Source organism: Chinchilla lanigera, unplaced genomic scaffold, assembly GCF_000276665.1.
Source record: "Chinchilla lanigera isolate Chin_1 unplaced genomic scaffold, ChiLan1.0 scaffold00057, whole genome shotgun sequence".
In the NCBI taxonomy this organism is placed as follows: domain Eukaryota; kingdom Metazoa; phylum Chordata; class Mammalia; order Rodentia; family Chinchillidae; genus Chinchilla; species Chinchilla lanigera.
The window spans coordinates 1,568,524-1,595,847 of record NW_004955458.1 but is presented as its reverse complement, the minus strand read 5'-3'; the positions used below and the strand labels follow the sequence as shown (position 1 = coordinate 1,595,847).

Here is a 27,324-nt window from a genome sequence, read left to right as displayed (position 1 = left end):
CAGGAGCAGCTGGTGGGGGGGGGCAGGGAGGGGAGGGGGCCTCTTGATTGTATGGCTCTTGGACATTCCAGCAGGCCTGCATTCCAACTGAGAGACAGGATTCCTGAGAAGAGTACAAGTACCTTCACAAGGCTCCCTGCGGCGTCAGGAATGCTGGGCCTGGGGGTGGGGTGGGAGGGTCGGTTTGGGGTACCCCACGGAAAGAGGCTGCTAAAAGAAAGTGGAGAACTAAGGTATTGCAGGAATCATCCTTATCACCACCCAAGGACCCTCAGCACCCCCGCGCCGTGTGTACATGTGCACAAACACCGGATGTAAGGCCTGCCAGCCTGAGGGAGCCCAGGGGAGCCAGCCTGCCCCTAGCCCGTCCCCCGCAGCAGCCTTCTCTTGCTGTGACTTTCCTGTCTCCATCTCCGCGTTCTCTCTCTCTGCTCCCAGTCTTTCTTCGTGTCCCTTTCCATCTCCCAGCTGGTTATTCTAGCTTTCTGCTAGCTCGCAGCCTCTGCCTCTTTGTCTCTGACTTGCTTTTTCTGCCCCACCGTGTTTCCAGTTCCGTCTTCTTGCAACCCTCCTCCCCACTTCCTTGGACTCCATGTCCCCTGCTCCTGCCCCTCTTCAGCCCAGCCATCGCCCCGACCTCGGTCCCCAGTCCCACCGGGAACTGAACCCGGGAACTGAACCGAGGTCTGGCTCCGTGGAGCCCTTTGGGAGTCAGGTTGCAAGGAGGGTAGGGAAGGAGAAAAGAGGCTCCTTGGGCTGAGCCCCTACTCTGGTGGGACAGCTGAGAATCTTCCCGTTTGCCGTGGCACTGAGGCAGAGGGGGAGGCGAGGCGGTGACCAGAGGGCGAAGCGTAACTAAGGGAAGAGACTGCCGGAAAAGACACAGAGGGCACACGCCAGAGCAAGGCACGCACTCAGTGCTCCCTTAAGAGTGTGCTTTCAAATGATCTAAGGGAAGGGGCCGAAGGGCGTCTACTGAACCATATGAGAAACAGATCTAGAGACAAGGTCTGGAAACCCAGGCTGAGAAACAAAGATGTAATGTCCGCCAGGCGGCCGCGACGGTCCTGGACTCTCTCGCCTGTCTAGGGGTTCTTGGAGGCCCCTTTCTCCTTTGCAGACCATCTTGAAGTGCTGGTTCCCTCCTCATTAACCTCTTCTGCAGCCACCTCCCTTTTTCCTCTTGTGGGAATGACATCAGCGCTGGCCGCCACTGTCCTCGGCCCTTTTGCTGATGTACTGTCCCATGGGTGCAACAGAGGCCAGTCACCCCGCCGCACCCATTCACAGCCCAGCACCCTGCATGGGAGCGGGAGGAGGCTGTCCCAGGAAGGCCGCTGCAGGCCGGGTGGGAAAAAAGGGGGCACGGGCACCGGAGGAGTGAGGAGCCTAAGGGGGCACTTGAGGAGGAGCGGCTAGCGGCTGCAGCAGTAAATCACCCTGTGGGGGGCTCCCTCTGCCTGAGCTCAGTGGGGTGGGGAAAGGATAGCACAGGGGAGGGTGGAGAGAACAGGGAATCGCCACATCTGGCAGGCAGGTGTCTGGCACGGTTCAGGCTGTAGTCACTTTCCCAGCCAAAGGGGAAGAAGAGGGAGAAGGGAGGAGGGGCCTCAGGGCCCCTGGGGAAGAGGGAAAAGCTCACGAACAGAAAGTCAGAGGCCACAGCCAGACAGAAAGCAAGGGAGGGAGACCCTCAGACCCTGCTTCCCAGCTCTGCTCCAGTTGGTGTTGGGGCTGGGTTTGCTCTTAGTCCCAAAAGAAAACCGCTGGCCAGGCCACCGAAGTTCTATTCCTAGTGGGAAACAGAAGGCCGGAGAACCTGAAGTTGCGAGAATTCCAAATTAGAGAGCTGGACAGAACCCCACTCTGCACACCACCGCTGATCACCAGCCCCCAGCACTGGCCCTGACACACACCTCGCCTCCCCAGGGCCAGACGGGGTGACCAGCAGGGAGGTTAGGCTGCTGAGACTGGCCACTGCTTTTCCCCGGCTACAGCAGGCACAGACAGAAGAGATCCTGGCCTTTCTCCTGCCCGCTGTACTTTCTTTTCTACCTGCTCAGAGGGCTCCTGGGCCCAGCTGTCCCACAGCTGCTGAGCCTAACAGCCAGGTTCCCTCAGAGGCACAGGCGAGTCTAGACAACTCTCGGCTTCAGGTCCTGATGCTGCAGATGCGCTCCCCACCCCTTTACCTTCCTTCTCTCATCCTTCTCTGTCTGAGCTATTAATTCCATCTCTCTTGCTTAATCCGAGAATTGCAGGCTCATTTCATGAGCAGGAGAGGTGACTGAGGAGACCCTTGAAATTGCAGGAGAGAGGATGGCTCCTCACACTACCCCCTCCTTAAAATTCTGCAGAGGAAGGGGGAAAGAAAACCAACGCATTCTCCTGTCGCCGCGGCAACCATAAAACCCCCAGCTAAATCCATCTTGTGAGCTCACCGCCCCATTAAGATGCAGGGCCAGGCTCCGCGCCAGCACAGCCACATTCATTTGTGCGAATAAAGGTGGAGGAGGGGGAGGGGAGCAGGCTCTGGAGGGACGGGGAAATGGCGAGAAGAGGTTATTTACACCGCCGTCCTGACCTTCTGGAGCAGCGCTGGCTCCGATAAATAACCCGCTCAGTGCCGTTTCAGAGCCGGGGTGGGAGGCGCAGGAAGGGAGAGGGGCTGGAGGCGCGCCCCCACGCAGGTGCGCGTCTCCGGGTTACTAATGGCTGAGGCGGGAGCAGGCAGCTGGCTTTGGGGGTGGTGTGCGGAGAACGCAGTTCCCTGAGACTCCCACTGAGAAAAATACCATCCCCACCCCACCCCTGGCGCCGATTTCCAGGCGAGGGGACTGAGGGATGCCAAGGAGGCAAGCAGCCCCGTAAATTAGGGATTGGGGGTGCCGGAGAGTCTCAGAGGTAGAAGAAATGTTAAGTTGGGGGGTGGGGGCTGGAGGAATAGGACTAGCTGCCAAAAAGAGAGGAAGAGGCACAGAAACATCACACAAAGGCAGTTTGGAAAAAGAAATGTTTTATTCCCCTTTGCAGAGCAGTATAGGAAGGTGGCCGTCTCCTGATTCACCTCCTACTCGAAGGTGCCTCCTCAAACACCCCGTCATTGCCCCGCTCGAGCGCGGGACAAGCGGCAGGCAGTGGGTAGGGCGGAATGCTAGGTCCCGGGAAGGGCTTTCTAAGACCTTTTTGTGGGGAGGAAGCTTTGAGCCAAGGCGAATGATTAGACCCACAGTAGGTGTTCCAGTGTCTATTCTCCCGGGGAAACCCAGGTCCCAAGGGAAAGGCACCTCGCTCAGCAGTCTAGGGAGATGGAGCGCCCAGATCTACAGCTTTTTCATCTAAGGCTGAGGCAGAGACAGGCTAGGGTTAAACAGCCGAGTGAGACCCAAGGCAGAGGAGCAAACGCACTCCAGGGAAGGGAGCCTCCAGGTCCAAGCCGCAGTGCCCCTTCTTCTCCAGTTCTGAGCAGAAACTCTTCTTCCGGACATGAGAATGGAGTTTCAGTTCCAGCGAGTGGCTCTGCTGCAGGGCAGAGTGAGGACAAAGCGGGCACCAATCCCACAGGTAGTGACGGTGGAGAGCTAAGAGCGGACAACGGGCCGACACTCGCAGTGACCACTCAGACCACAGAGGTTCTGAAGCTATATGCCCAGATCAGGGTACAGAATGAGTTTTTTTTTTTTTTTTTTGGTTTTTCTCCGGTACCGGGAACTGAACTCACGACCTTGCGCTTGCCAGGCAGGCACTTTGCCGCTGAGCTAAATCCCCAGCCCCCAGAATGAGTTTTAAAGGCCCTACATGACATTTAAGTCAGTTTCTGCCACCCTGTCCCCTTCCTGTAAGCTATTCCTCAATTCCCTTTCCAAGGCAGAGGACAGGGCAGCAAGAAGAAACAGGAGGTGGCGAAGGCCAGTAAGTGGGGCGAGACTGGCTTCGTCCGGGCAGTCCCCGTCGTCCCCGTCCCTGCCCCCGCCCTGCCAAACACGTGTGCTATTGGGATGGAGGCTGCGTAGAGGCAAAGGTGGAAGACAGCACGTTCCTCCTCCTGCTTTGATCTGGATGTGGCTGCAGCAAAGGGCAAAGAAGTTGAGAAAATACAGGGTAGGGCGCATAGACGCTGCCCAGCCTAGGAAGGAAGAGGGTGCTCCCCGCCGGGATCTGCATCTGCTGGGCGCTTTCCTCCCGGCAGAAAGAGTAGGAAGGGAAGGCAAGTGTGTGGGGGGAAGAGCAGCCCAGACGGGATGGAGATTTAAGGGTCCCCTGTGATCCCCAAGATGACCCTGAGAGCCTCAGCTGGGGGCTTGGAGCCAGGAGGAGGGTCTTCACCGAAGCAGGGACCACTTGATCTGTTCTTTGGCAGACTGCAGCACCTGCGGAGACACACGCGGCCCTGAGGGAGGCTTGCAGAGGAGAGAGGGCAATCAGGCTCGCTCTGCCCTCACTGGCCTATCCTGTCCTTAGAAGAACAGGAAATAGAAAATCCCTGAGGGTACAGGAGTAGGAGGAGTAGGAGGGGGTTCTTGAAGGTACTAGAAGATTGTCGGTTTGGGGAATTTACCCCAAATTCGAATCTACTGGGAGAATGTTTTGACTTTTTTTTTTTTTTTTGGTACCGGAAACTGAACTCGGGACCTTGCACTTGCCAGGCAGGCACTTGTGCCACTAAGCTATATCCTCGGCCCTTCCTTCCACTGCGGGAATGAAAAGAGATACATTCATAAGAAAAGAAAAAGCTGGGGGTTACTGGGCATAGGATAAAAAGAGGGAGTTAGTTATACATCCAGATATATTCCTTGGGGAGGATTCCCAGTGGGTAAAAAAACAGAACCCTCCTGGTGGCGTACCCCTATGATCCCAGCACTCAGGAGGCTGAGGCAAGAGGGTTACAGTGAGTCTGAGGCCATCCTGGGCTACACAGTGAGTTCAAGGCCAGTTGGAATTACAGACCAAGACCCTAACTAAAAAAAAAAACAACAAAAAAACCCCCACCGAACCCAGAACCCTCCTTTGCACCCTGAATCAGGCTGACAGTTTACCTGCAGTCACGATAGCAGGATGAGTTGCAAAACCTGCACATTCTGGAATATACATTTCTGGCGTACCCCTCATTTGAATAATAGGAGTGTGTGCGCGCACACACACAGACCATCTGCTTAAGGCAGCCTCTGCTGGGGAGTAAATCACTGGATGGGGCACGGGGCAGGGAGGGATTGAAGGGTACAGAGCAAGGCTGACGGCCACTGCTCACCGGCGACCGAGGAGCTGAAGTGGGGGTGGAGGCAGTGGGCTCTGGGGCAGAGCCCCAGTTCTCCAGAACACGGAACTCAAGGGGACCAAGGAGGGGAGCGGTCTCTGAGGCCATTCCGACTTGGCAGGTCGGCTGGGCTGCTATCCACCCTCTCTACTGACTGTGTCCACGTGGAGAGGCAGAGGGGAGAAAGTCAGAGTCGTACCTGAGACACGGTCTGCTCAGTGAGGGGAACGTCTTCACCCTGTGGCACAGACACAAGCATTTAGATTGGTGTCTGGGAGTGGACAGCAAGGCTGCTTCTTTAAACTGAAGAGAAACGCAGACACCCTGAACTTCCCAGTCCTTTCTAGGAACTGAAATCTTACTTAACCAGAGGGACCGTGAACACAAAAGGGTCATTTCATCCATGCTACATTTTAAGGCAGGAGGACTTCTTAAAAGATTTATTCCATTCCAAGTAATCAGCAGGTTATCTGATCCTCAACTCCCTCAACTCGGGGGTGGGAGACCTGATTCCCTAGTCAGAGGAGACCTTTCCTGAATATCAATATCACTGGGGAAAGAATGAGGGGGAGCCAGGGGTAGTTTAATGGATCCCGCAAGGCCTGATGGGTAACGACAGCATGTTAATTTGCAGAAATAAACTGCTGCAACAGCAGCCTGAGAATGGAAAGGGGGGAGTCGGGGGGGCCCTCTCTCTTGCCACAGAGACATATGTTAGAGGAGAAGATTAAACTATGCAAATGCAGCCCACGGCAGTTAAGGGGGAAGATCTGCCGTCACCCAGCACTGTCAGCCTTCACTCTGGAGGTCAGAGCGGGGACATTCTGTGAATAGGGAGGTTTGGGCTGCCCAGATATCTCTGTACCCCACAACTTGCAGGTGAACCCCATGCTCTCCCCAGCCTTCTGTAGTTAACTCTGAGGGCCCTTTGAGATCACTAGCACCAAAGAGGATTAAAGTTCTGGAAATTAAGCACTTCCTTGTGGAGATTATCCTGCCACATAAGATTTTTTTTTTGGTACAGGAAATCGAACTCAGGATCTTATGCTTGCCAGGAAGGTGCTATGCCCGAGCTATATCCCTGGCACATAAGATGTTAAAAGAAGCAAACTAGGTATGGTGGCGCATGCTTGTAATCCCAGCACTCAGGAGACTGAGACAGGAGGATTACTGTGAGTTTGAAGCCAGCCTGAACCTCATAGTGAAACTCTGCTTCAAAAAGACAAAAAAAAAAAAAAAGATGTTAAAAGAAGGGCTGGGGATATAGTTCAGTGGCACAGCACCTGTCTGGCAATCACAAGGTCCTTAGTTCGATTCCTAGCACCAAAAAAAAAAAAAAAAAAAAAAGGAAAAAAGGCCAGGCAGGGTGGCATATGCCTGTAATCCTAGCACTTAGGAGGCTGAGCTAGGAGGAGCCTCATAAACTCAAGGCCAGCCTAGGCTACATAGTTTGTTTTTTTTTTTCTTTTTTTGAGACAGGGTCTCGCTATGCAGTTCAGGCTGGCCTTGAGCTCACTTTGTAGCCCAGGCTGATTTCAAACTCGCAACGATCCTCCTGCCTCAGCCTCCCAAGTGCTGCGATGATAGGCGTGTGCCACCATGCTTGGCTTAGGCTACACAGTTCAAAGCCAACCTGAACTACATAGTGAGACCTTCTCTCAAAAAAAAAAAAAAGCTGTTGAAAAAGAGGAAAGATACTTCTGTATCTCAGATGACTGGATCCACCCTCAAAGAGAATAAGCCAACCTCAAGTTCCTTTACAGTTTCGGAGCCTTGAATATGAACATTCTATGTTATCGTTCATTCAGTACGTACACGTTAAGTGTCCACTTTGTGCAAAGAGTGTCGGAGACGTTAGGCACCATGTTAGGGGCAGAACTAAGCTCCTAACGCTTGGCTTCTTCGGCACACTGAGACGGGAAGGGAAAGAGAAGGGCGTACGTACTCCGTCAGCCCTGCCTCAGACCCATTCAGCAGGTATGACTCTGGAGGGTGTCTGCAGGCAGACGGAGGGTTCGGGGAAACCCGATTCTGCTTACCCTTAACGCCACTCGGTGTACCACCTGCTGTGGGTCACTCTCTAGGATCACCCTGCAAAGGACAGAGCACAGTTCACGCTGTGCCGAAGGGCCGGCTTATTATGAGATATGACTTCTAGGTACTCAGGCCACTTGACGTTATGAGGAGCAGTCACCCCCACCCGCATCCCTGCCCACACTCAGGCTGGTCAGGGAACTCACCCTCCATCCACGATTTCATCCACAGCCAAGAACAGCCCCTCCATGTTCTCCAGCAGTGCTCGCTTTTCTACATTTTTCCTAAGTTCCCAAAAGAAGCGAATAATCAGCCTGCGTGTGAAATGCATCCTAGGACTTTACCTGGACAGGGGACTCTAAACTAGACCAATACTTGCTTCCAGCAGACAGGTAAGCGAATCGGGTGAAGAACTTTTGAGTTAATCCACTATATACCTCTTCCTGTTCTTGTTTGCTGAGTAAGGAGCGGGAATGTCAAGCAGAGTTTAAACAGCACAGTTGATAATATCTGACTGTTCATAGGCTGACTGCCTAAAGCTATTTATTATTTCCTATCATTTCTTTCCTACCTGCCACAAAGCTGCTCATGACACTGCTTACGAACAGCCATGAGTGGGTAGGAAAGAGGAGATAAATGGAGCTCGAACTCAGTCTGGTGGTGTGGGAGGTGAGGAGGGGTGAGGATAGACCCCATCGGCGCCCCATGCTGACAGACCTCCGAAGCTTCTCCGCTTTCCCTCCTTCCCCGCCCTCACCACTTCTGCTCAGGCCCGAGCAGCCCAGCGAGGGGAGTAAGACGGTCGGGGTCTGCGCCCCCAGCCTCAGAGCCGGCGGCCGGTGCATGTGGCCTGTCACATCTGTCAGTTTGACTCTTTCACTAGATTACCCGAAATGAAGTCTATTCATTCACCTGGCTAGGAAATAAATCATCCCCTTCCCGAGGAAACCCGAGCCATTCGCCCTGCTGATTTCGTGGGGCTGAGAGCGCCCGCTGTTCCGCTCGGGAAGGCTGTCTGGACAGAGCTCGCATGGGAGCTGCTTGGAATGATGTCCAGAGCCCTGGGTGGTTTCAGGAAAAGTATCTTATATCTTTTCTGCCCTTCTCCATGGAAAACAGCGGTAGCTGGGCGGTGGAAAGGGAGAAGAGGCTAAATGGTACGTTCTTCCTGCTCTACAGAGGGACGGGGAGGGCAGGTTGGAGTGCTGCCTCCACTCTCAAGGTGGACGTGTTCCATCGGGCATGCTGCCACCCTGGCCTTTCCCTGCGGCACAGAATGGAGCGGAAGGCATGCGGAAGGCGCCTGGCCCTCTGAGCGCGCCACTGGGGAGCAGTAGGGAACCTCCTTCCTCCTTAGCTGAAGTGCTCCCCGGGAAGACATGCTCTCCGTCCAGTCCTCCCCTCCCTGTGAGTTACTCTGAAGCAGTAAGCCTAGCCACTCAAACTCAGCCAACTTCCCGGAGCCTCTGCCAACCTCTGGACCTGGAGAATATAGTTAGGGCCTGAGAAATACTTTCTCTCCCAAACCAAGACCAAGAATGGCTGCTCAAACTGGGCATGGTGGCATATACCTATGATCCCAGCATTTGGGAGGCTGAGGCAGGAGTTCGAGGCTAGTTTGGGCTACATAGTGAGTCCAAGCCAGCCTGAACTACATAGTGAGACCCTGTCTCCAAAAGAACAGATAAATAAATTAAAAAAAAAAGTTGCTTAGCCAGGTATGGTGGTGCACGCCTGTAGTCTCAGCACTTGGGAGGCTGAGGCAGGAAGATTGCCATGAGTTGGAGGCCAGTCTAAGCTACACAGTGAGTTCAAAGTCAGCCTGGACTACAGAGACCCTGTCTCAAAAAAAAAAAAAAAAGAATGGCTGCTCAGCTGGGTATGGTAGCACACCCCTGTAATCCTACCACCTGAGGCTGAGGCAGGAAGATCACGAGTTCAAGGCTACCCTGGGCTACACAGTGAGATTATGTCTCAAAACAGAAATACTTAAAAAACAAAACAATGGCTGCTTACCTTAGCATCTGGCTCAAGGAGTCAAAGAGGCAGTTGAGAACAGCCATAAGCATAAGCTATTGGGAGACAGAGGCAGTAAAAGTAGGTTCAAGGCTCTGAAAACTGTTACCCAAAAGTAAAACTACCTATGTCATTAGCATAAAAATACATTACAGGACCAAAAACACAAGGTGGAAATGAGAGCAGAACAGGAAGAAGACCTGCGGTTTCTGACCGAAGTGAACTCTGCTATGTGATCCCGCAGGCTGAGGTCTCTTCTGGCCAGAAGTTCAACAAGAACTGTTCTGCCATAGTCCCCTGTGGGTCTGTCCCAGCTCTACGTGTGTCGTCCGATGATGCGGGCAGGAAGGGCCAGCAGTAGCTATAAGGCCAGAGGACGGCAGCACCAGTGGGGAGAGACGGCTTCTTCCTTCCTTCCTTTTCTTTCTGTTGATTTTTGTTTTGTTTCTTGGTGCTGGAGAGTGAAGCCAGAACCCGGACGATGCTCAGTATGAACTCTACCACTAGCTACACCGTTAGCGCCTGGACAAAGGCCTCTGAGTCAGACAGAGCTGGGCTCTAACCCGTTTCTACATGCGTGACCCTGAGAAAGTCACAGTACTAGGTTGAACCACGTGAAACTGACACTTGGGCAGTTTAACAATGGTCAAACACAAGTGACTTTCTATGGTTCCTCATGGTTTGGTTTCGTCCTCGGTAAGCAATGGTACTGATGCCTCAATTCACAGAAGGGCTGCAGGGCTCAAGTAACAATGTACTCTGGAAAGCACTCACCGCAAAAATCAAGCTCAGTACAATGTGTGTCTTTCAAACTTACTGTTGTAGGAAACTAGCCGGAGGCTTATTTTTACTTTTCTGCTCTCACAAAGCTGCTGCTACTTGAGGTAAAGTTTTCCCCACCTACAGGAAGCCAGTCAGGACTACACTCACAGTCCCATGCACGCCGTATGACTTAGCAAGTGACCCAGTCATCTGTATGGCTTCAGTATGAACCAGTGTGTCTGCCCTGGAGCCCAAACCCAGCCAGGACGGACCCTTCACAGCAGAAGCCAGGATTCCCCCACAACCTTGATCACACCTCAGAATCCATCTGAAAAAAACAATATGCAAGCTGGGTATGGTGGTACACACTTGTAATCCCAGCATTCTGGGAGGCTGAGGCAGGAGGACTGTCTAACCTAGGCAACTTAGAGAGACCTTGTCTCAAAATAAGATCTTTTAAAAAGCAGGGGATGTAGCTTAGTGCACAGGTCATGGCATCAATCTCCAAGTTACACACACACACACACACACACACACACACACACACACAAATATTAAAAACAAAAACACCACAGGAGCCAGGTGTGGTGTCACATGCCTATAAACCCAGCTATTTAGGAGGCTTCACAAATCCAAAGGTAACTTGGGCAATGTAGTGAGAATTTGTCTAAAAATAAGATTTTAAAACCTGGGGATGCAGCTCAGGGGTAGAGCACCTGCCCAGCGTGCACGAGGCCGTGTGTTCGGTCCCCAGCGAGAGACCGGCAGCCACTGTGTTCATCATGGCGTACACCCGTAATCTAGCCCATGGGAAGCTGAAGCCAGAGGATCTAAAGTTCAAGTCCACCCTGGGCTACATAACAAGTTCAAGGCCACTCTCACCGTAAGCCCTGTCTCATAAAATGAAACAATAACAACACATACACATATAAAACACTGACTCTTTTACATACAGATTAAAAAAAAAAAAAGATCTGGGAAAACCTTCTTCCTAGGCTGATGCATTTGCAAGGCCATGTCTGCGCACCTATGGGATCCTGACCATTTTGTTAGACCTATCAGAAGCCAGAGAGACGTGGTTCTCCTAAGCCCAAAGCTGGCGGCCACGTCCCGCCTGTGGCTGAGGGAACAGGATCAGACCTCAAAGCGGGGTGGGGATTCTCACCTCGTTTTCATAGGAGCTGCCGATCACATAGAAATAGAGATCGATACTGCTCTTGTACACCACTGTCAGGCCTTCCAAGAGAGCAATTTCACCTGTGGGGGTGGAAACAGGGGCAGCCTGACGAGGAAGCCGGGAAGCAGAGCGGAGGGAGGTGCTGTGAACTCCGGCCCCGGCGGCTTGGTGCCGAGGGAGGGAAGGCTGTCGTGACCTCCAAAGCCCAAAGTTGATCTATTTGTGGGTGGTAGCAGAAGGGAGGCACAAACTTGGGGGCGTCTAAATGTATCTTCTCCTCCAACCCTCCCTCCCCATTCCCGGCCAGCACACACATTTCCCTCCTTGTCCACGAGACAGGATACTAGTCAATCCTTCCGAGGTGAGAATGCAGAGCGGTCACCTTTACAGACTTCCATTTACCTGCCCTAATGGATGCGGTACAATAAGCAGAGCTGCAGTTAAATTTGTCAAGTGAGGCTCATAAATCCAGGGACTAGACAGGTAGCTAACAGCCAACCTTCCAGCACGGTATTCCCGCGTGAGGTACACTCACCTCCCCATTACATTTCCGAGGAGTTTATTATACGAGGGGAGGAGGAAAAAAGAAAAAGGAGGCAGAGTCATTTTATCCTTTCTCTGCAGTCCTGCTGCCACCCCCTCCTCCCACGGGTCCCCCAAACAGAGGGAGTTGGGAAAGGAAAATGACCTACTGTCAGTGCGATGGGTCTTGTTGAAAATGTTCTTCTCAAAGGCCTTCTGCTCCTTGACACTGGGGTAGGTGTCGTCATAGTACTGGTCGGAGGGAAAGGAGACAGGGTTAGGTCAGCGGAGCAGGGAGCCCAGAATGATTAGTGGCTGTGTCTGGCCCTGGGTTCTTGATTTCTCTCCTTCGAGGCAGGAGCAAGTGGAAAACGCTGACCCAGAGGAGGAGGGACCTCTGGGGCAGGGGATGGGTGGTGAGTAATCAAATTTTACAAAATAAAGGAAGGAGCCAGGCGTGGTGGTGCACGCCTGTAATCCCAGCACTCGGGAGGCTGAGGCAGGAGGATCATTTGAAGTTTGAGACCAGCCTGGGCTACAAAGTGAGCTCAAGGCCAGCCTGAACTGCATAGCGAGACCCTGTCTCAAAAAGACAATCAATCAATCAATCAATAAATTAAAGAAAGGGACCATGGGGTAACCTCACACTGCTGACACTATCGAAGCTCCCTGAGGAGATTCCCATCTGCCTCTCAGGAGAGCTCTCCTAAGAGTGAGAGATTCCCAAGTGCTTTGCAGGAGTGCCCGGGGTAGGCGGCAGTGCCAGGGAAATGACAGTCACAAGCAGCTCAGAGCACGCCTCAGCCGCTGCCTCGCGTGTGAAGCTGAGGGACTGGGGAAGACTCTGAAAATCTCCAAAGCCAGGCAAGCCTGGCCTCAGGGCCTCCGTATCTCCGCTTTCTTTCCTACAAGCCAAAGGCAGCAGGGGCTGCCCAGCGTATCTCTCACCCACACCCAAGCCCTCCCCAGCAAGGGGGCAGGGACGCAGGCTGCTAAACCCTTCTGCTCTTTAGGGGCCGATCCGTCGCAGTCAGCTGAAGACCTATGACAGGCCTGGCATTTAGTAACTGGATAACTGTTTCAAAAGGTGTCCTGCATAGTTACATCCAATTACAGGGAGGAACAGCTGGTGAATTCTAAACTAATCTCTACCTGCTGATTGATTTATGCCTCGCTTGCCCGGAGCTCATACACCAGGGACAGAAGACATTTCTGGCGGGGGGGCGGGCATGGAGGGAGAAGAGGGGTGTCCTATCTCCTCTCTCACAGTAGATTCAAAGTTACAAACACTGCACCCAGATGCATGTGTACACGTAGGGTTAGAATCCTACAACTGCAGGAAATTTTCTGAGAAAACCCAGGCAGGAAGGGGACAAGAGTGAGGGACACAAGAGCCGGGTGTGGTGGCGCACGCCTGTAATCCCAGCACTCCAGAGGCTGAGGCAGGAGGATTGTTGCAAGTTCGAGACCAGCCTGCGCTACAAAGTGAGCTCACAGCCAGGTTGCATTGCATAGCAAGACCCTGTCTCAAAAAGATTAAAAAAAAAAAAAAAGAGTGAGGGACACAGCCAGGTTGCTGCCAATGTCTACACTGCTTTGTTCAGGAACTAAGGTTACAAAGTTGTTCCCTGCTCCGCTGGAGGTAACAAAGGAGGTCAAAGACTGTGGACAGCAAGTAAGGAAACAGTGGAACTAAGGGGTAAAAGGAAGTGTAAAGCCCAGTGTAGCAGTGCACATCCGTATCCCAGCACACGAGGAGGCTGAGGCAGGAGGATCACCACAAGTTTGAGAGCAGCCTGGACTGCACAGCGGGACCCTGGTCTCAAAAAATCCAAATAAGGGGCTGGGGATTTAGCTCAGCGGCAAAGCGCCTGCCTGGCAAGCGCAAGGTCGTGAGTTCGGTTCCTGGTACTGGAGAAAAAACAAAACAAAACAAAAACCCAAATAATAAATAAATAAATAAATGGTGTCGCGTCCCTTCAGGATAGCCACCCCTTACATGCTGTAGAATTTACTTTTCCCTCCTTGGCTCAAACTTGCTCTGCAGAGCCTGTTTTTTGTTCCCCTTTGTTTAATAAATGTAAAACTCTGCTACCAAAATAAATGAGTAAATAAAACACGCCAGTGCTGTACAGCAGTGTGAAGGCCGGGGGTTCAAGCCCAACACTGGAAAAAGCGAGCGAAGCTGTATCCGGAGCGGTTTAGGGACGATGGAAGAACCCTTGGGCTGGGTGCAGTTCAGTGGTGGGTCACCGTAAGGAAAAAAAGAAGAGTTTTCAGAATTACACTACTGAAGAACGAGTTAACAGGGGCCACTTCTGCAATTCAAGCCACAGAATGTTTCTGTGCTGCTCCTACACGAATCTGAAAGGGACTCTCACCTTGGCGAAAAGCCGATCTCCATCGTTGTCCAGAATCAGGATGGCTTTGACAGTATACAGGGAGGGCTCCTGAGGAGACAGGAACGGATCTTCAGTTCTCAAGGGGCCCAGACCCCTTCTTCCCCCCAGACCCCTGCGCCAGAGGCTAGAGGTGCTTCTGTCCGCTCCCGCCCCAACACGGCTGTTTTCGGTCACTGCCCACTCAGAATAATCAAGCAGGAAGTAGCCTGCGCTGAGGGACGGAGCATTTCAACAAAGGCTGGAAAGCAGCACCGGAGAAACACCGTCTCCGGCAGGTCCTGCTGTTACTGCCGAAGTATTTGGGACGGTCATTTTCCAAATCACCCTCCCTCCCCGGGTTCCCATGCACAGGCGGGTACGGGACGTGACCAGGCTAATTAACACGCACTGCACAAGGCCGTCTGAAAACAGGGGCGAACGCTCCAGTGTACTTGGAAGTTTCTGCAGTGCCGATGCAGCGGCAATGCGGAGGCATACAGCAAACCCTCCACACACACCCACACACTGAGCAGAAGGAAACGAGTGTTTGCAGGCACTCGGACACGCACCGCCTCTCAGTGCAGCCCCGAGAGAAAGACATCACCCCCAAACTCCTATGAAACACTTCCTCCGCTACGCCCCCCCCCCCACCACCACTTGGCCTGCTAGTGCCAAAGTCAACCTGAGGTCGGGGGGTTGTAAGCTCATGAGAAGATCTGAGAAACACCCCGAGTCACGGCGATATTCATCAGGAGGGGAGTTTCCTGAGGCGGGGGGCTGTAGCTCGGGGGTACCGCGCACGCTTAGCATGGGCAAGGCCTGGGTACAATCCCTAGCCAGAAAGACTCGAGCTGGGGAGGCTGGCTGTTGTAAAGGCATCACAGCCTCAGCCTTAACAGTTACAATGAATTCCCTTCTCGACCAGAAACAGGGCTTCACAAAAACCGCAGCGCCCTGTTGCTCCCTCTCCCCTCTCCTGGGTTCTTGTAGAGAACCGGATAACTAGGATAGGGACAAGAAGACAGGGCAGGTAGCGGTTTATGGGTGGAAGGGATTCGCGGCTTCGCATTCCTTGACTTTCTAATCACCACGGTGTCGGTGTCGCCGGTGCTGTGAGACAAGCCTCCTGCCCGCAGCCTCTCTCCTGGGCTCACTCAGGAAACCCACGGTGCTCAAAGGAGCCAAACGCTTTCGCCAAGCAAGTGCTTAACGAAGACCCAAGGGTGAGGGGGAAAGAATCACTGCCAGACGCTAGGAAGGTAGACTGGCCCACGAGGCTCAAGATGTGTGGAAAGCTCCACCCCGCTCAGAGGGCAGCTGTGGGGGTTAAGAACGGGAGGGTAGGGAACTCGGCTCTGACAGGGCACCCAGGGATGTACGCACTCCCCACCCAGACGCTCGGAGGCAGCAATTTTTGTGTCTTGTTCACTGATGCACCTCAAGTGTCCAGAACAACGTCTGACACACACTAAACTCTCAGTATACGTTCAACAATCGAGGGACTAAGGAAGCATGAGAATCAGGTAAAAACTCTTGATGCATTAAGTATTTATGGGACCTGTGGTCATTAGATTTCCACATATAAGTAGAGGTTTTTTTTTGTTTTTTGTTTTTGTTTTGTTATTTGAAACAGGATCTCGCTATGCAGTTCAGGCTGGCCTTGAGCTCACTTTGTAGCCCAGGTTGGCCTCGAACTCACAAGGATCCTCCTGCCTCAGCCTCCTGAGTGCTGGGATTACAGGCGTGTGCCACCATGCCTGGCTCTTAAGTGGATTTTCTAATGTGATCATTTTGATAATATTTCTACCAACTGTACCTCTCCTCCAATTCATTCCTCAGAGCTGGCCACCCTGTAGACACTGTACTCTGCAATAAACAAGGCAGAGGCAGGGAGTGGTGGCACACGCCTGTAATCCCAGCACTTGGGAGGCTGAAGCAGGAGGACTGCTGCGAGTTCGAGACCAGCCTGAGCTCAAGGCCAGCCTAAACTACATAGCAAGACCCTGTCTCAAAAAGACAATAAAATAAAATAAAATAAACAAGGCAGAAAGAACTCCCTCACCAAATAAAGAATTCTGTTGTCTAGCAGAGGAAAGTCCTCTAGAGTCTAGCCCAAAACATCACAAACAGAAACAGCTTTCCTAACTCCCAGCTCCCCACAGAAGGATCTTCCCGTATAAAAAGGAAGATGTGCTATGTGCACGCACCAACTCACCCAGATGAAACTAATCATTATGAATGCACTGCAAAACATGTACTAATAAAAACATTTAAAAATAAAGATCTTCCCATAAAGCAGGCTCAGTTCTACAGCAATTTGGCTCTCAGTTTACCAAGACGGAGACACCAACAGGACTGAGTTTCCCTGAAGGAAGAAAAGAGAGCCAAAGGAATGGAAATTTAGAAGAAAGTTTTTCCTACCACCTTTTCCCTGGAAATCCTTGGCTTTGTCCCTCTACCCACACTCATGGCAACCTCAGAGAACAGCCCCCTAGTTTAACCTGGACTTTAGTCTGGCATTGGTGACCAGTTCTTCCGGCATCCCTAGAAAGAACAGGAACCCAAAGAAAAGTAAAGCCCTCACGGCCACCAGCCAAATAGGAGAGCCAGTGTCCTTGTGGCCAGCATGGTATGAGTGCCTGAACAGCCACGCAGACAAAAGGGTAACAGCCCTGCGTTCTGCTCCTGCCTCTGATCACTGGCTTCTGAGAAGATGAAAAGAACCAAAAGCCAGGTATGGTGGTCCATGCAGGCAGTCCCAGCACTTTGGGAGGCTGAGGCAGGAGGGTCACAAGTTCCAGCCCAACTTGGGCAACTTAGCAAGCCAGGGAGATAGTGCCTCAAAATTAAAAAAAAAGAAGTGGGTGTGTGCTAGGGTGGGGATATAGCTCATGCAGTGGCCCTGGGTTCAACCCCTGGTTCTGGAAAACAACAAAAAAGCCAAACACAGCGTCTTCCTGAGCAATAAGATAGCCGGTCACTTTAAACTTCCCAGGGAGAACCGTGGCGATTAGGCCTGAGCTTTATTTATTTATTTCGGTACTGGGAATCAAACTCAGGACCTTGGGCTTGCAGGCAGGCGCTGTGCCACTGAGCTGTATTCCCAGCCCCTAGGCCTGAGCTTTAACGCTCCGCTCCACTACCACTGGAGCCAGCAGCCTCTCCTTCACCTCTCCTGCCACCTCCTGCGGCTGCTTCCCCTTCAGCCTGGGGCCTTTACCTCTCAGGAGTTCCTGCCATAAAACCAGCCAGTGAAGACCCCAGAGGCCATTACTGGTAATGTAATTTCATTTTAAGTTTTTGCAAAGGGCAAGTGTATAAATAACTCCCAGCTGAGAAACAGGCTTCCTGGACAACGGACAAGGCTTGACCTTGTAACACATTACACCTTGGTTGTTGAGAAAGACCCTCCAAGCTTAGGGCCATATTCAAAACATTTAAAAGGCCTATTCTCCCCTCCCACTTCCCAAATGGGTAGCTGCTAGAAAGCTTTCGAGACAAAGTTCTGTGATGCACTGACTTTCAGAGAGCCACAGCCTGAGTGTATAACAGAACTTCACCTCAAATGCTAACGGCGCCTGGGAATGATGGATAGGCAGGCTGGTTTGTGGGAGGAGGTACAGCTCGGATAGATTTTCATGAGTGGTTTTATTATCAAGAAAACTAGAATGCACTCCTCAAGACAGCTGAAACACCACCAAACAAGCATCTAGGCTGGTACAAAAGGGGCTTTGATCTCAATCAGGGGTTTGTGAAGCCTGGTGAAAAATATCTCCCAGAACTCCCTCCCCTGCAGAAGAGGACCAGAGGGGAAGAGCCATTTCCAGTGCTGCCCCCTGTGGGCCTTCTGGGTGACCTGCAGCTGCCTGGGATTGTAGTCTAACAAAATTTAAAAGGCAGCCCTGGATAAAAGCTATTTGCATATCTTTTAAGTGAAACTTATACAGATAGGCTCTGAAAAAGAAAAACACTGAATCAAGTCTGTTTTCAATTCACTTATGAGAAAACTTTGGGATAAGACTGCAACACTCTACAAAATACTGAATAGTATTTATAACAGGTAAACAGGGTACTGGGGATAACTAATTTGATTCTTTTTTTTTTCAGTTATTTTCCAGTACAGGGAATTGAACTCATGACCTTGCACTTGCCAGGCAGGCGCTGTGCCACTCAGCTAAATCCCCAGCCCCTAATTTGATTCTTTTAGGAGGAAAAAAAGCCACGCCTTTATAGAGCTATAAGATATTGTCCACAAAGCCGAGCGTGGTGGCGCACGCCTGTAATCCCAGCACTCAGGAGGCTGAGGCAGGAGGATCGATGTGAGTTCGAGAGCAGCCTGGGCTACAAAGTGAGCTCAAGGCCAGACTGAACTGCACAGCGAGACCCTGTCTCAAAAAGACAAAAAACAAAACAAAACAAAAAAGATGTTATCCACAGAGCTAAAAGAACACAAATAAAAATACAACTGAAAAGACAGAAATAAAAATTCGGCTGAGATTTCTGGAAAGCTCTTCATTTCCTACTGAGGAAGAAATCCTTCAGGCCGTAACAAAAGGAGCATCCTGGCTTAGCAACAGGTCTTGACAATCAGAGCCGGGCATATGGCGCAGCGGCACAAGAGCCTGCCTGGCAAGCCTGAGGTCCCAAGTTCAACTCCCAGTGCCAGAAAAAAAAAAAAAAAAGACGATTAGAAACTACCAAGATGCTCTTCTCTCAATCCTACTTACAAAGTAAAACCAAGACAGTAAAAACTAGAAAGTGCCAAGCGTGATGCTGCACACTTCTAATCCGTTACTCAGGAGGCTGAGGCAGGAAGATCACAAATTCAAGGTCAGCCCAGGCAATTTAACAAGATCTTGTCTCAAAATAAAATTAAACCAACAGACAAAAAGGGATGAGAACTGCAGTTCCGTGGAGGAGCACCTGTTGAGCAGGTTCGATTCCCAGTCATCCCTGCCCCCGAAACACTAAAGGAGAATCTCCTAGATACCACTCCTGACTCCACACCATATCTTCTTTCCTAACTCTACCAACTTTTTTTTTTTTTTGGTACTGGGAATCGAACTCACGACCTTGTGCTTGCCAGGCAGGCGCTGTGCCGCTGTGCTATATCCCCAGCTTTTTTTTTTTTTTTTTTTTTAAATTAAAAGCTTCTCTGAGGCTCAGGGCTCCAATTTGCTAGCCACAAGCTCTGGACCTCTTATGAAAACATTAGCTAAAAGGCTTTACGAAGGACAAGCAGATTCAAGAAGCGGAGCTCGGGGACTGGAGGTAAGGTCGGGGGAGAGTGCGTCCAAGCATGCACAAGGCCACGTCTGACTGTCAGCACCAAAAAGAAAAAAGCACAGCTCAGGAAAGAACAGGAGCCACAGGTACGAGAGATCACCCAGCTGACACGAGACCGAATCTGGGTCAGAGAGGAAACGGAACACACGTCTTAGGAAGAACTAATCACAGGTGGAAACCCCTAGAAAAGAATCTTCCTACCCAACAAAGGAGCTGTGTCCAGCAGAATACAGCCTCCCAGGGCCTGGGATCACCGGCATGTGTGCCACCACGCCTAGCCCAGCCCTTTCTTATTTTAAAACAGGGTCTAGGGGGCTGGGGATTTAGCTCAGCGGCAAAGCGCCTGCCTGGCAAGCGCAAGGTCGTGAGTTCGGTTCCCGGTACCGGAGAAAAACAAAACAAAATAAAATAAAATAAAATAAAACAGGGTCTCCCTGAGGCACTAAGTCACCCAGGCTAGGCTTGAACTTGTGACCCTCCTGCCTCAGCCTCCCAGAGTGCTGGTATTATAGGTTATGGCCATGTGCCACCATGCCCAGCTTCAAGTCCTTCAGAGACAAAATGTGTAAGGTGCAGTCACCCAGCGTTCGTTCCGCCATCACAGAAGAACCTTTCGGTCTTTGTTATCATACTCTCAGTAACCCTCCCTGGGACTCAGCTTCCTCCTCGGAGAAATGAGAAGTCTGACCTGCATCCGTGAAGGTTAATACCTTTTTGAGCTACAGCAGACTTCTTTGATAAGCTGATGAAATCTCTGGAGCTGTGTCCAGTATAATACACATTCACAAATTATTACAATTTCAGAATTCATAGACTGGAGTTGAATGAAATCAGTTTCTCTCTGAAGATGATGTGGAGGAGGAAAAAAATGGGGACATGAGTAATACTTTTATAAATTACCCCCTCTTTGCCTCACACCAATTAATGACTTCAATAAATATATGTGCGTGGCCTTCACAAATTAATACACACGGCTGAGAAAATGAACACAGCCAGCAGGGGGAGTAAAGGTCAGCGCCACACCCCTCCGTTTGCAATGGCTGAATTTGCGGAGTAAACGGGCAGGATAAAGCGGAGCAAGCCTCAAGTTCCTCAAGAATATGAACTCGCTGCTCCTCCTTATTACCCTGATACTAAGAATTGAACCCCAGGCCTCTGCACTAAGCTGTATGCCCAGCCCTTTTGTCCGTGCGTTTGTTTGATTTTGAGACAGGGTCTCACTAGGTAGTCCATACTGGCCTTGAGCTCATGTGGCCCAGGCTGGCCTCGAGCTCCACGCCTGAGGCCTAAGAGCAACGGAAGAACTTCCTGTCAGCCCAGTTTGGGAGTTAAGGAACCCTCACTTAAACACAACTCACCGAAAGAAAAAAATCAAACGGGGCTGGACAGAGCTGGTAGACAGCTGGACAGAGCTTGGTCACAACTTGAATCGTGACTTGTGCTGCCTCCCCCATCTGCTGCGGAGCAGAAAGCGGGACGGGAAGACTGACTTGCCGCCCCCCAGGGCAGCCTGCGGCCCAGTGGCTCTCCTCTCTGCTTTCAGTCTCTCCCTAGTGACTACACGGTGGGAAAGGAGCTGGAGAAAACCGGTTAACGGAGCTACCTCACCAATGAGCTGTGGACGGAGACACCGCCCTGACGGAGGACGGGAAAGGAGGGAGCCGAGCTTCCTCTGCAGCGGATGTGACTCAGGCTCACGACAGAAAGGCCTTCCTGAAGAGCGGCTTCCTCGAGTCCCCCTTCTACTAGTTTGCCTGTTTTTGAGACAGGATCTTGCTGTACATTTTAGGTGCCCCTGAACCCACTATGCAGGCTGGCCTCGAGCTCCCAGCGATCCTCCTGCCTCAGCCTCCCAAGTGCTGGGATTACAGGCGCGTGCCACCATGCCCAGCTCCCACTATGGGTAGTCTCCTTGTCAACATCCCACTCTAGCCAAGTCATGTCAGTGGAGTAACGTAAGAAACAGCAGCAAGTACCTAGACAGAAAAGGCCCTAACCCTGCCACTAGGCTCCCAGAGTATCTGGATAACTGCATTCATCCTCTGCCTCCCAGGGAGGATGCGGCTTCTCAAGGGTCTAGTTTTCTCCACACAGGAGCCCTTCCTCCTCTTCTGACCATGTGACAGCTCCCCTAGACCTCCGATGTAATTTATACCTTGCCAGGGACCAGCTCTTTCCCACCACTGTGAAGGAGAGGGAAAAAATATATATAAATACGTCGGAAATCTATAACGAGGTCTTCTTGGAGGGCAAGACATGGGGAGAGCTAGAAGCAGCGGCAATTGCTCTTTGGGGGTTTTAGTTCAAGCCAAGGTCTGCTTCCAGCAATCAACCATTAAAACAAGCCGGCCAGAGTAACAGCACAGTTTATTCTGATCATTTAATTTGAAGTGTCAATAAATTAAACTTCAATCAATTAAACTAGGTGTGCAATAACCCAGATGGACACCCCGACACCAACATAATCACAATAAAAATTTTTATGGCTGCCAGGGACCTCACCGGGGGCAGTGCTGGCACTGCTCAAGCCCTGGCTGAGAAATATATCTCCACGGCACAGCAAAGGAGATTGCTTCTCCTACTGAAAGGCCGGGGCCAGGCACCGGCAAGGACGCAGCTGGGAGAGGGGCGCAGGGCACTGCCGGGACGAGATGGGAGTGCTTCGGGGGCTTAATGTAATTGATACCTTTGCCCAAAGCAGGCGAAGGGGGCATTCGGGCCAAGCACCTCGACTGTTAGTGCCACAGGAATTTAACAAAAGCCCCATTAAGATGATTCAGGAAGCAAGGCCCAGAAGCACTATCAGCCTTTAAGAATCTAAGAGTCGCTGCACCATTCCGCGCGGGCCCCTCCTCCACTTTGGATGGCATGATTTTTGAAAGCAACTTGGGATTCTGTCACCACGGCCTCCTGCACTTTGGATAGCATGATTTTTGAAAGCAACTTGGGATTCTGTCACTGTTTTAGGATAAAATATTATTAAAGAGAGAGAAAGAGGAGAATTAGAAGTCCAGTCTGCAAAGCACTGGAAAAATGCACAGAAAGTGAATCCAGAAAAAAAAAAAAAAGAGACAATGAGTCCAGAGAGGATTAGGACAAATGAAACTTATGTACAATAATCTAAGGATCTAACTGCTAGAGGAATTCTGCTTTGAGGGAGAAAACAGTAGAGGAGAGAGGAAGGGTAAGGAATCATCTGTAAGAGCTCATAGGTTATTCATAGAGAATGGTGACCTGCAAATATCCACTCATTTTAAAAGGGAGAAAGAGCAGAAGAGAAGCTGAGTGACTTAGCAAGACCCTGTCTCAAAATAAAAAATGAAAAAAAAAAACCAGGCATGGTGGCACACACGTGTAATCCCAACGTCAGGAGGCCGAGGCAGGAAGATCACCTCAACTTTGAGGTCAATCTAGACTATACAGCAAGACCTTGTCTCAAAGAAACAGCCAGGGCCAGGCGTGGTGTTGCATGCCTGTAATCCCAGCACTCAGGAGGCTGAGGCAGGAGGATCGCCATGAGTTAGTGACCAGCCTGGGCTCCATCGACAGACTGTCTTGGAAAAAAAAAAAGGCAGGCAGGATCTCATTAAATTGCACAGCTAGCCCTGAACCTGCAATCCTTCTATATTAGCTCCTCAATTACGGGAATACACGCATTTGCCCCCACACCCAGGTCAGTATGGCTTGGTTTGATTTGGTTTCTTTGGTACTGGGGACTGAACCCAAGGCCTTTGCACAGAGCTACATCACCAGCCTTTTTCACTGTTTATTTTAGGATAAGGTCTCGAAAAATTGTTTAACTGCCCAGGCTGAGTTTGAATTTGAGATTCTGCCTCCCAGAGTGCTGGGATTACAGGCAGCTTCAGTATAGGTTGTATTTATTTATTTATTTATTTAGAGATAGGGTTTCATTATGCAGTTCAGGCTAGCCCTGAACTCACTTTGTAGCCTAGCCTGGTCTTGAACTCACAGTGATTCTCCTGCCTCAGCCTCCCAGGGCTGGGATTACAGGCATGCGCTACCATGCCCAGCCTCAGTATAGGTTTTTAATTTTTTTTTTTTTTTCAGTATAGGTTTTTAAGCAAAATTCAGGACCACCTGACCAAATCAGCAAGAATCCAAGTATGCAGTAATTTAGGATTAAAATGGAGGAATAAAGGAGGAGCAGACTGAAACAGACTACACCGCAGCAGCAGAGGCAGAGAACTACAGGAAGAGAAAAATGCAACTGTCGCATCTCATTCCCCCCACGCCCACTACACACAGACCCTTCAGTAATCAGGCTCTCCAAGTACAGGCATCTTTCCTTACTCCTAAAGCAGGGTTCCTTTTAATAAAATGTAACAAGATATCTAAAAGTTTCCAAGGAAACCAACTTTCTAGAATCTATCCTACTCTATCAACTGTTAAAGAATATTCATAGTAGAGCTGGGTGTGTCCCAGCATTCAGAAGGATGAGGCAGGTGGGTTGTCATGAGTTTGAGACCAGCTGAACTGCATCGGGAAACCTTGTCTCAAAAACAGAAACAAAAATAAAGCCCAGAAAGAATGCTCACAGTAGAGCATAATATAACCACCTGTAGGGGCTGGGGATTTAGCTCACTGGCAAAGTGCCTGCCTGGCAAGCGCAAGGTCATGAGTTCGGTTCCCGGTACCGGAGAAAAACCAAAAAAAAAAAAAAAAAAAAAAAAACCACCTGTAATCCCAGCTACTTGGAAGGCTATGTTAGGGAGATTCCAGGTTCAAGGCCAGCCTGGGCAACTTAGATCCTATCTCAAAATAAAAAAAGGTTTGCGAGGCTGGGGCTATCGCTCAGTAGTACAGCACCTGCCTGGTAAGCACAAGGACCTGAGTTCAATTCCCGGTACAAAAAAAAAAAAAGGTTTGCGAATGCAGTTCAGTAGTGGAATATCCCTGGGTTCAATCTCCAGCACTAGGGGAAAAAAAGCAAAATAAACTGGGCATGGTGGTGTATGCCATAATCCCAGCACTCGGGAGGCTGAGGCAGGAGGACTGTTGCTAGTTCAAGATCAGCCTGGGCTACAAAGTTAGCTCAGGGCTACCCTTAACTGAATAGTGAGACCCTGTCTCAAAAAGATAGAAAAAGAAAAGCAAAATAAAACATATAAACTGCTGGTAGAAAAAACATTTAAAACTACTCAGATTTTAAACTTTTTACTTACAATTGATCAACCCATATGAGAAGGAATTCTCTGACTACTTTTGTTTCTTTGTGGCAGAGCTCACGATGTACTCCAGGCTGGCCTTGAACTCACAGTGGTTCTCCTGCCTCAGCCTGCAGAGCTGCGATTACAGGTGTACATGACCACTTCAGGCTTTGACATTTTGTTTTTTGGGGGTTTTTTGAGACAGAGTCTCGCTCTGTAGTTCAGGCTGACACTGAACTTACTTTATAGGCCAGGCTGGCCTCAAACTCGAAGGGATCCTCCTGCCTCAGCCTCCTGAGTGCTGGGATTACAGGCGTGCACCACCACATCTAGCTGACATTTTGAAAAAAGGAAATTAGAACCTTTTTTTTTTTTTTAAATTGATGAGGATGTGAATACATGAAATCTGAAGGAAAATAAAAGACAAGAAAGTTTCTATGGTAAGAGGCCAGGAACAAGGAGTGATGGTTCCTGCCTATAATCCCAGCACTCTGCAAAACTGAGTCAAGAGGATTGCAAATTACAGCCCAACCCGGGCGTGGTGGCGCAAGCCTGTAATCCCAGCACTTGGGAGGCTGAGGCAGGAGGATTGTTGCGAGTTCCAGACCAGCCTGGGCTACAAAGTGAGCTCAAGGCCAGCCTGAACTGCACAGCCAGACCCTGTCTCAAAAGGACAGAAACAAAAACAAAAACAAACTAACAAAAGCAAATTACAGGGCCTGGGGCTTTAGCTCAGCAGCAAAGCGCCTGCCTGGCAAGCGCAAGGTCGTGAGTTCGGTTCCCAGTACCGGAGAACCCCGCCCCCCCAAAAAGCAAATTACAGCCCAACTTGGACAGTTTAGCAAGACTTTGTCTTAAAGGGTTGGGGATGTAGCTCAGTGCAAAGGCCCTGGGTTCAATAGGTAATACCACCACTACCAAAAAAAGGGGGAGAGGCCTACAGTTCAAGTTAAGAAAGGAGACTGCGCACACACACACACACACACACACACACACACACACACACGCCCCTCCAAACTGCTACACAAGGCACTTTTGAAAGAAATACTCTGGTCGAGTTCTAAGAAGAGGTATTTTTATATGAACAAGCAAAAAAGGACCAAACGGGGCTCCGTAGTAGAGTTCTTGCCTTGCATGCACAAGACCCTGGGTTCGATCCCCAGCCTCACAAAAAAACAAACAAAACAGAAAAAGGACCACACTGGTATGGTGGCGCACGCCTGTAATCCCAGCACTCGGGAGGCTGAGGCAGGAGGATCATCACGAATTCGAGGTCAGCCTGGGCTACAAAGTGAGCTCAAGGCTAAACAAGCAAACACACCTTACAGAGTTTTTCCTTTTAAAAAAAAAAAAAAAAAAAAAAAAAAAGAAAAAAAAAAAAAAAAAAAAAAAAAAAAAAAGGTCCACACGCTAAGAGGACGAATACATCCTATTGGTCACCGCACTCTTATCTAACTAGAGAGGGGAGAAATCAGCACCACAGCTCCTACAGTCAAATTCCTAAAGTCTAACTGAGAGGAGAAAAGAAGGAGTTTGGGAAACACTCCACAACCCACGCTACTTCCACCAAGTATCCCAGGACTGCGATGGAATGCTCATCCTCTACGACAGACCAGTACCCCGAAGAGAGCGCAGCTTTTGGAAGGAGACTGACAGGGAATCACCAACGAAAAACCAAATTCCAGAGCCACAGGGAGAAGTCTGTGATGACAAACACTTGTATTCTGTTGGGGGATTTTTTTTTTTTTTTTTTTTGGCTTTTTTTGTACAATTTGAGGCGAGTGTGGATGTTTGCAGAAATCCAAATCACGATCCCGTCCCCAGCGCTGAGAGCCGGGGGACCCGGAGGAACCCGATCTCGCGCTCAAGGGCGCTGGAGACCCTGAGGGCGGCGCGCGCTGCGCTCAACTCCCGCCGCTGCCCCCGGCCGCAGCGCTTCCTACCCTACACCTACGTCCCGCGCTAGGCCACACACTGACGCCACTGGCCCGCAGAACCTCCGGTCCCCGAGGGTTGCGCGAAACGCCCCCTTTCCCCCTCCCAGTCATTTGAACTCTGCCTCCCAGCCCCTCTGTGCACCGCAGCGGCTCCGCTGCCCCTCCGGGTCCTACCAAAATCACCGCCTCCATCTTGCGCCGCAGCTGGTGCCGACGTGGAGCCGCAAAAGCGACGCCTCCGCTGATTGGTCCTAAATCCTCATTAGGCCCCGCCCAACCTAAGGATCATTGGATAATGATCAGTCAGCCATTGCTGTACTGACCAATTAGTGTACTGTCTTGCTTAGCGGAACCACGGTGTCCACTCAGATGGCAAGGGCATTTGATTGTCAGCTGAAGCATTCAATAAAGCGCTAAAACCTCACAACTGAATGGGGCGAGAGAGTCAGTGGGACGGGGCTGTTTCCATGGGGAACAGAGGAAGCGCTTGTTAATTTTCAATTGGTAGGGCGGGAAGCACGTGACATCGATGGACTGGTTTAGTGGCTTTAATACGCACTCCCTTTAGGGGGCGCTACGTCTCCTTAGCCTTTAACTGGTTTTTCCGGACCAAGTCCTATCTAATCCCTATTCCCAGCGCCACCGCTAGGGCCTCTCGATACCCGCAGCTGCTGTGGAGAACAGCTAGTCCTGCAGTCAAGCTCACCTCAGGTCACAAAAGTTTGCAGGACCGTGGAGTTAGAGCCAAGAGACGCGCTGCACGTTAAATAAACCAAGGCCTAGCGGA

General features: G+C 50.7%; 1 protein-coding gene across 1 annotated transcript; it reads right to left on the bottom strand.

Moving 5' to 3' along the window:
* Nucleotides 1–2,996: 2,996 nt before the first annotated feature.
* Copz1 (coatomer protein complex, subunit zeta 1) lies at nt 2,997–26,771 on the bottom strand. The gene is made up of 9 exons (XM_005397218.2): nt 26,712–26,771; nt 14,147–14,215; nt 11,936–12,017; nt 11,232–11,323; nt 9,305–9,360; nt 7,495–7,572; nt 7,294–7,345; nt 5,454–5,492; nt 2,997–4,370 (listed from the first exon to the last, which is right to left on the bottom strand). Exons 1-9 carry the CDS (start codon nt 26,727–26,729, stop codon nt 4,323–4,325), a joined length of 534 nt encoding a protein of 177 aa, XP_005397275.1. The 5' UTR covers nt 26,730–26,771; the 3' UTR covers nt 2,997–4,322.
* Between the last annotated feature and the right edge of the window lie 553 nt (nt 26,772–27,324).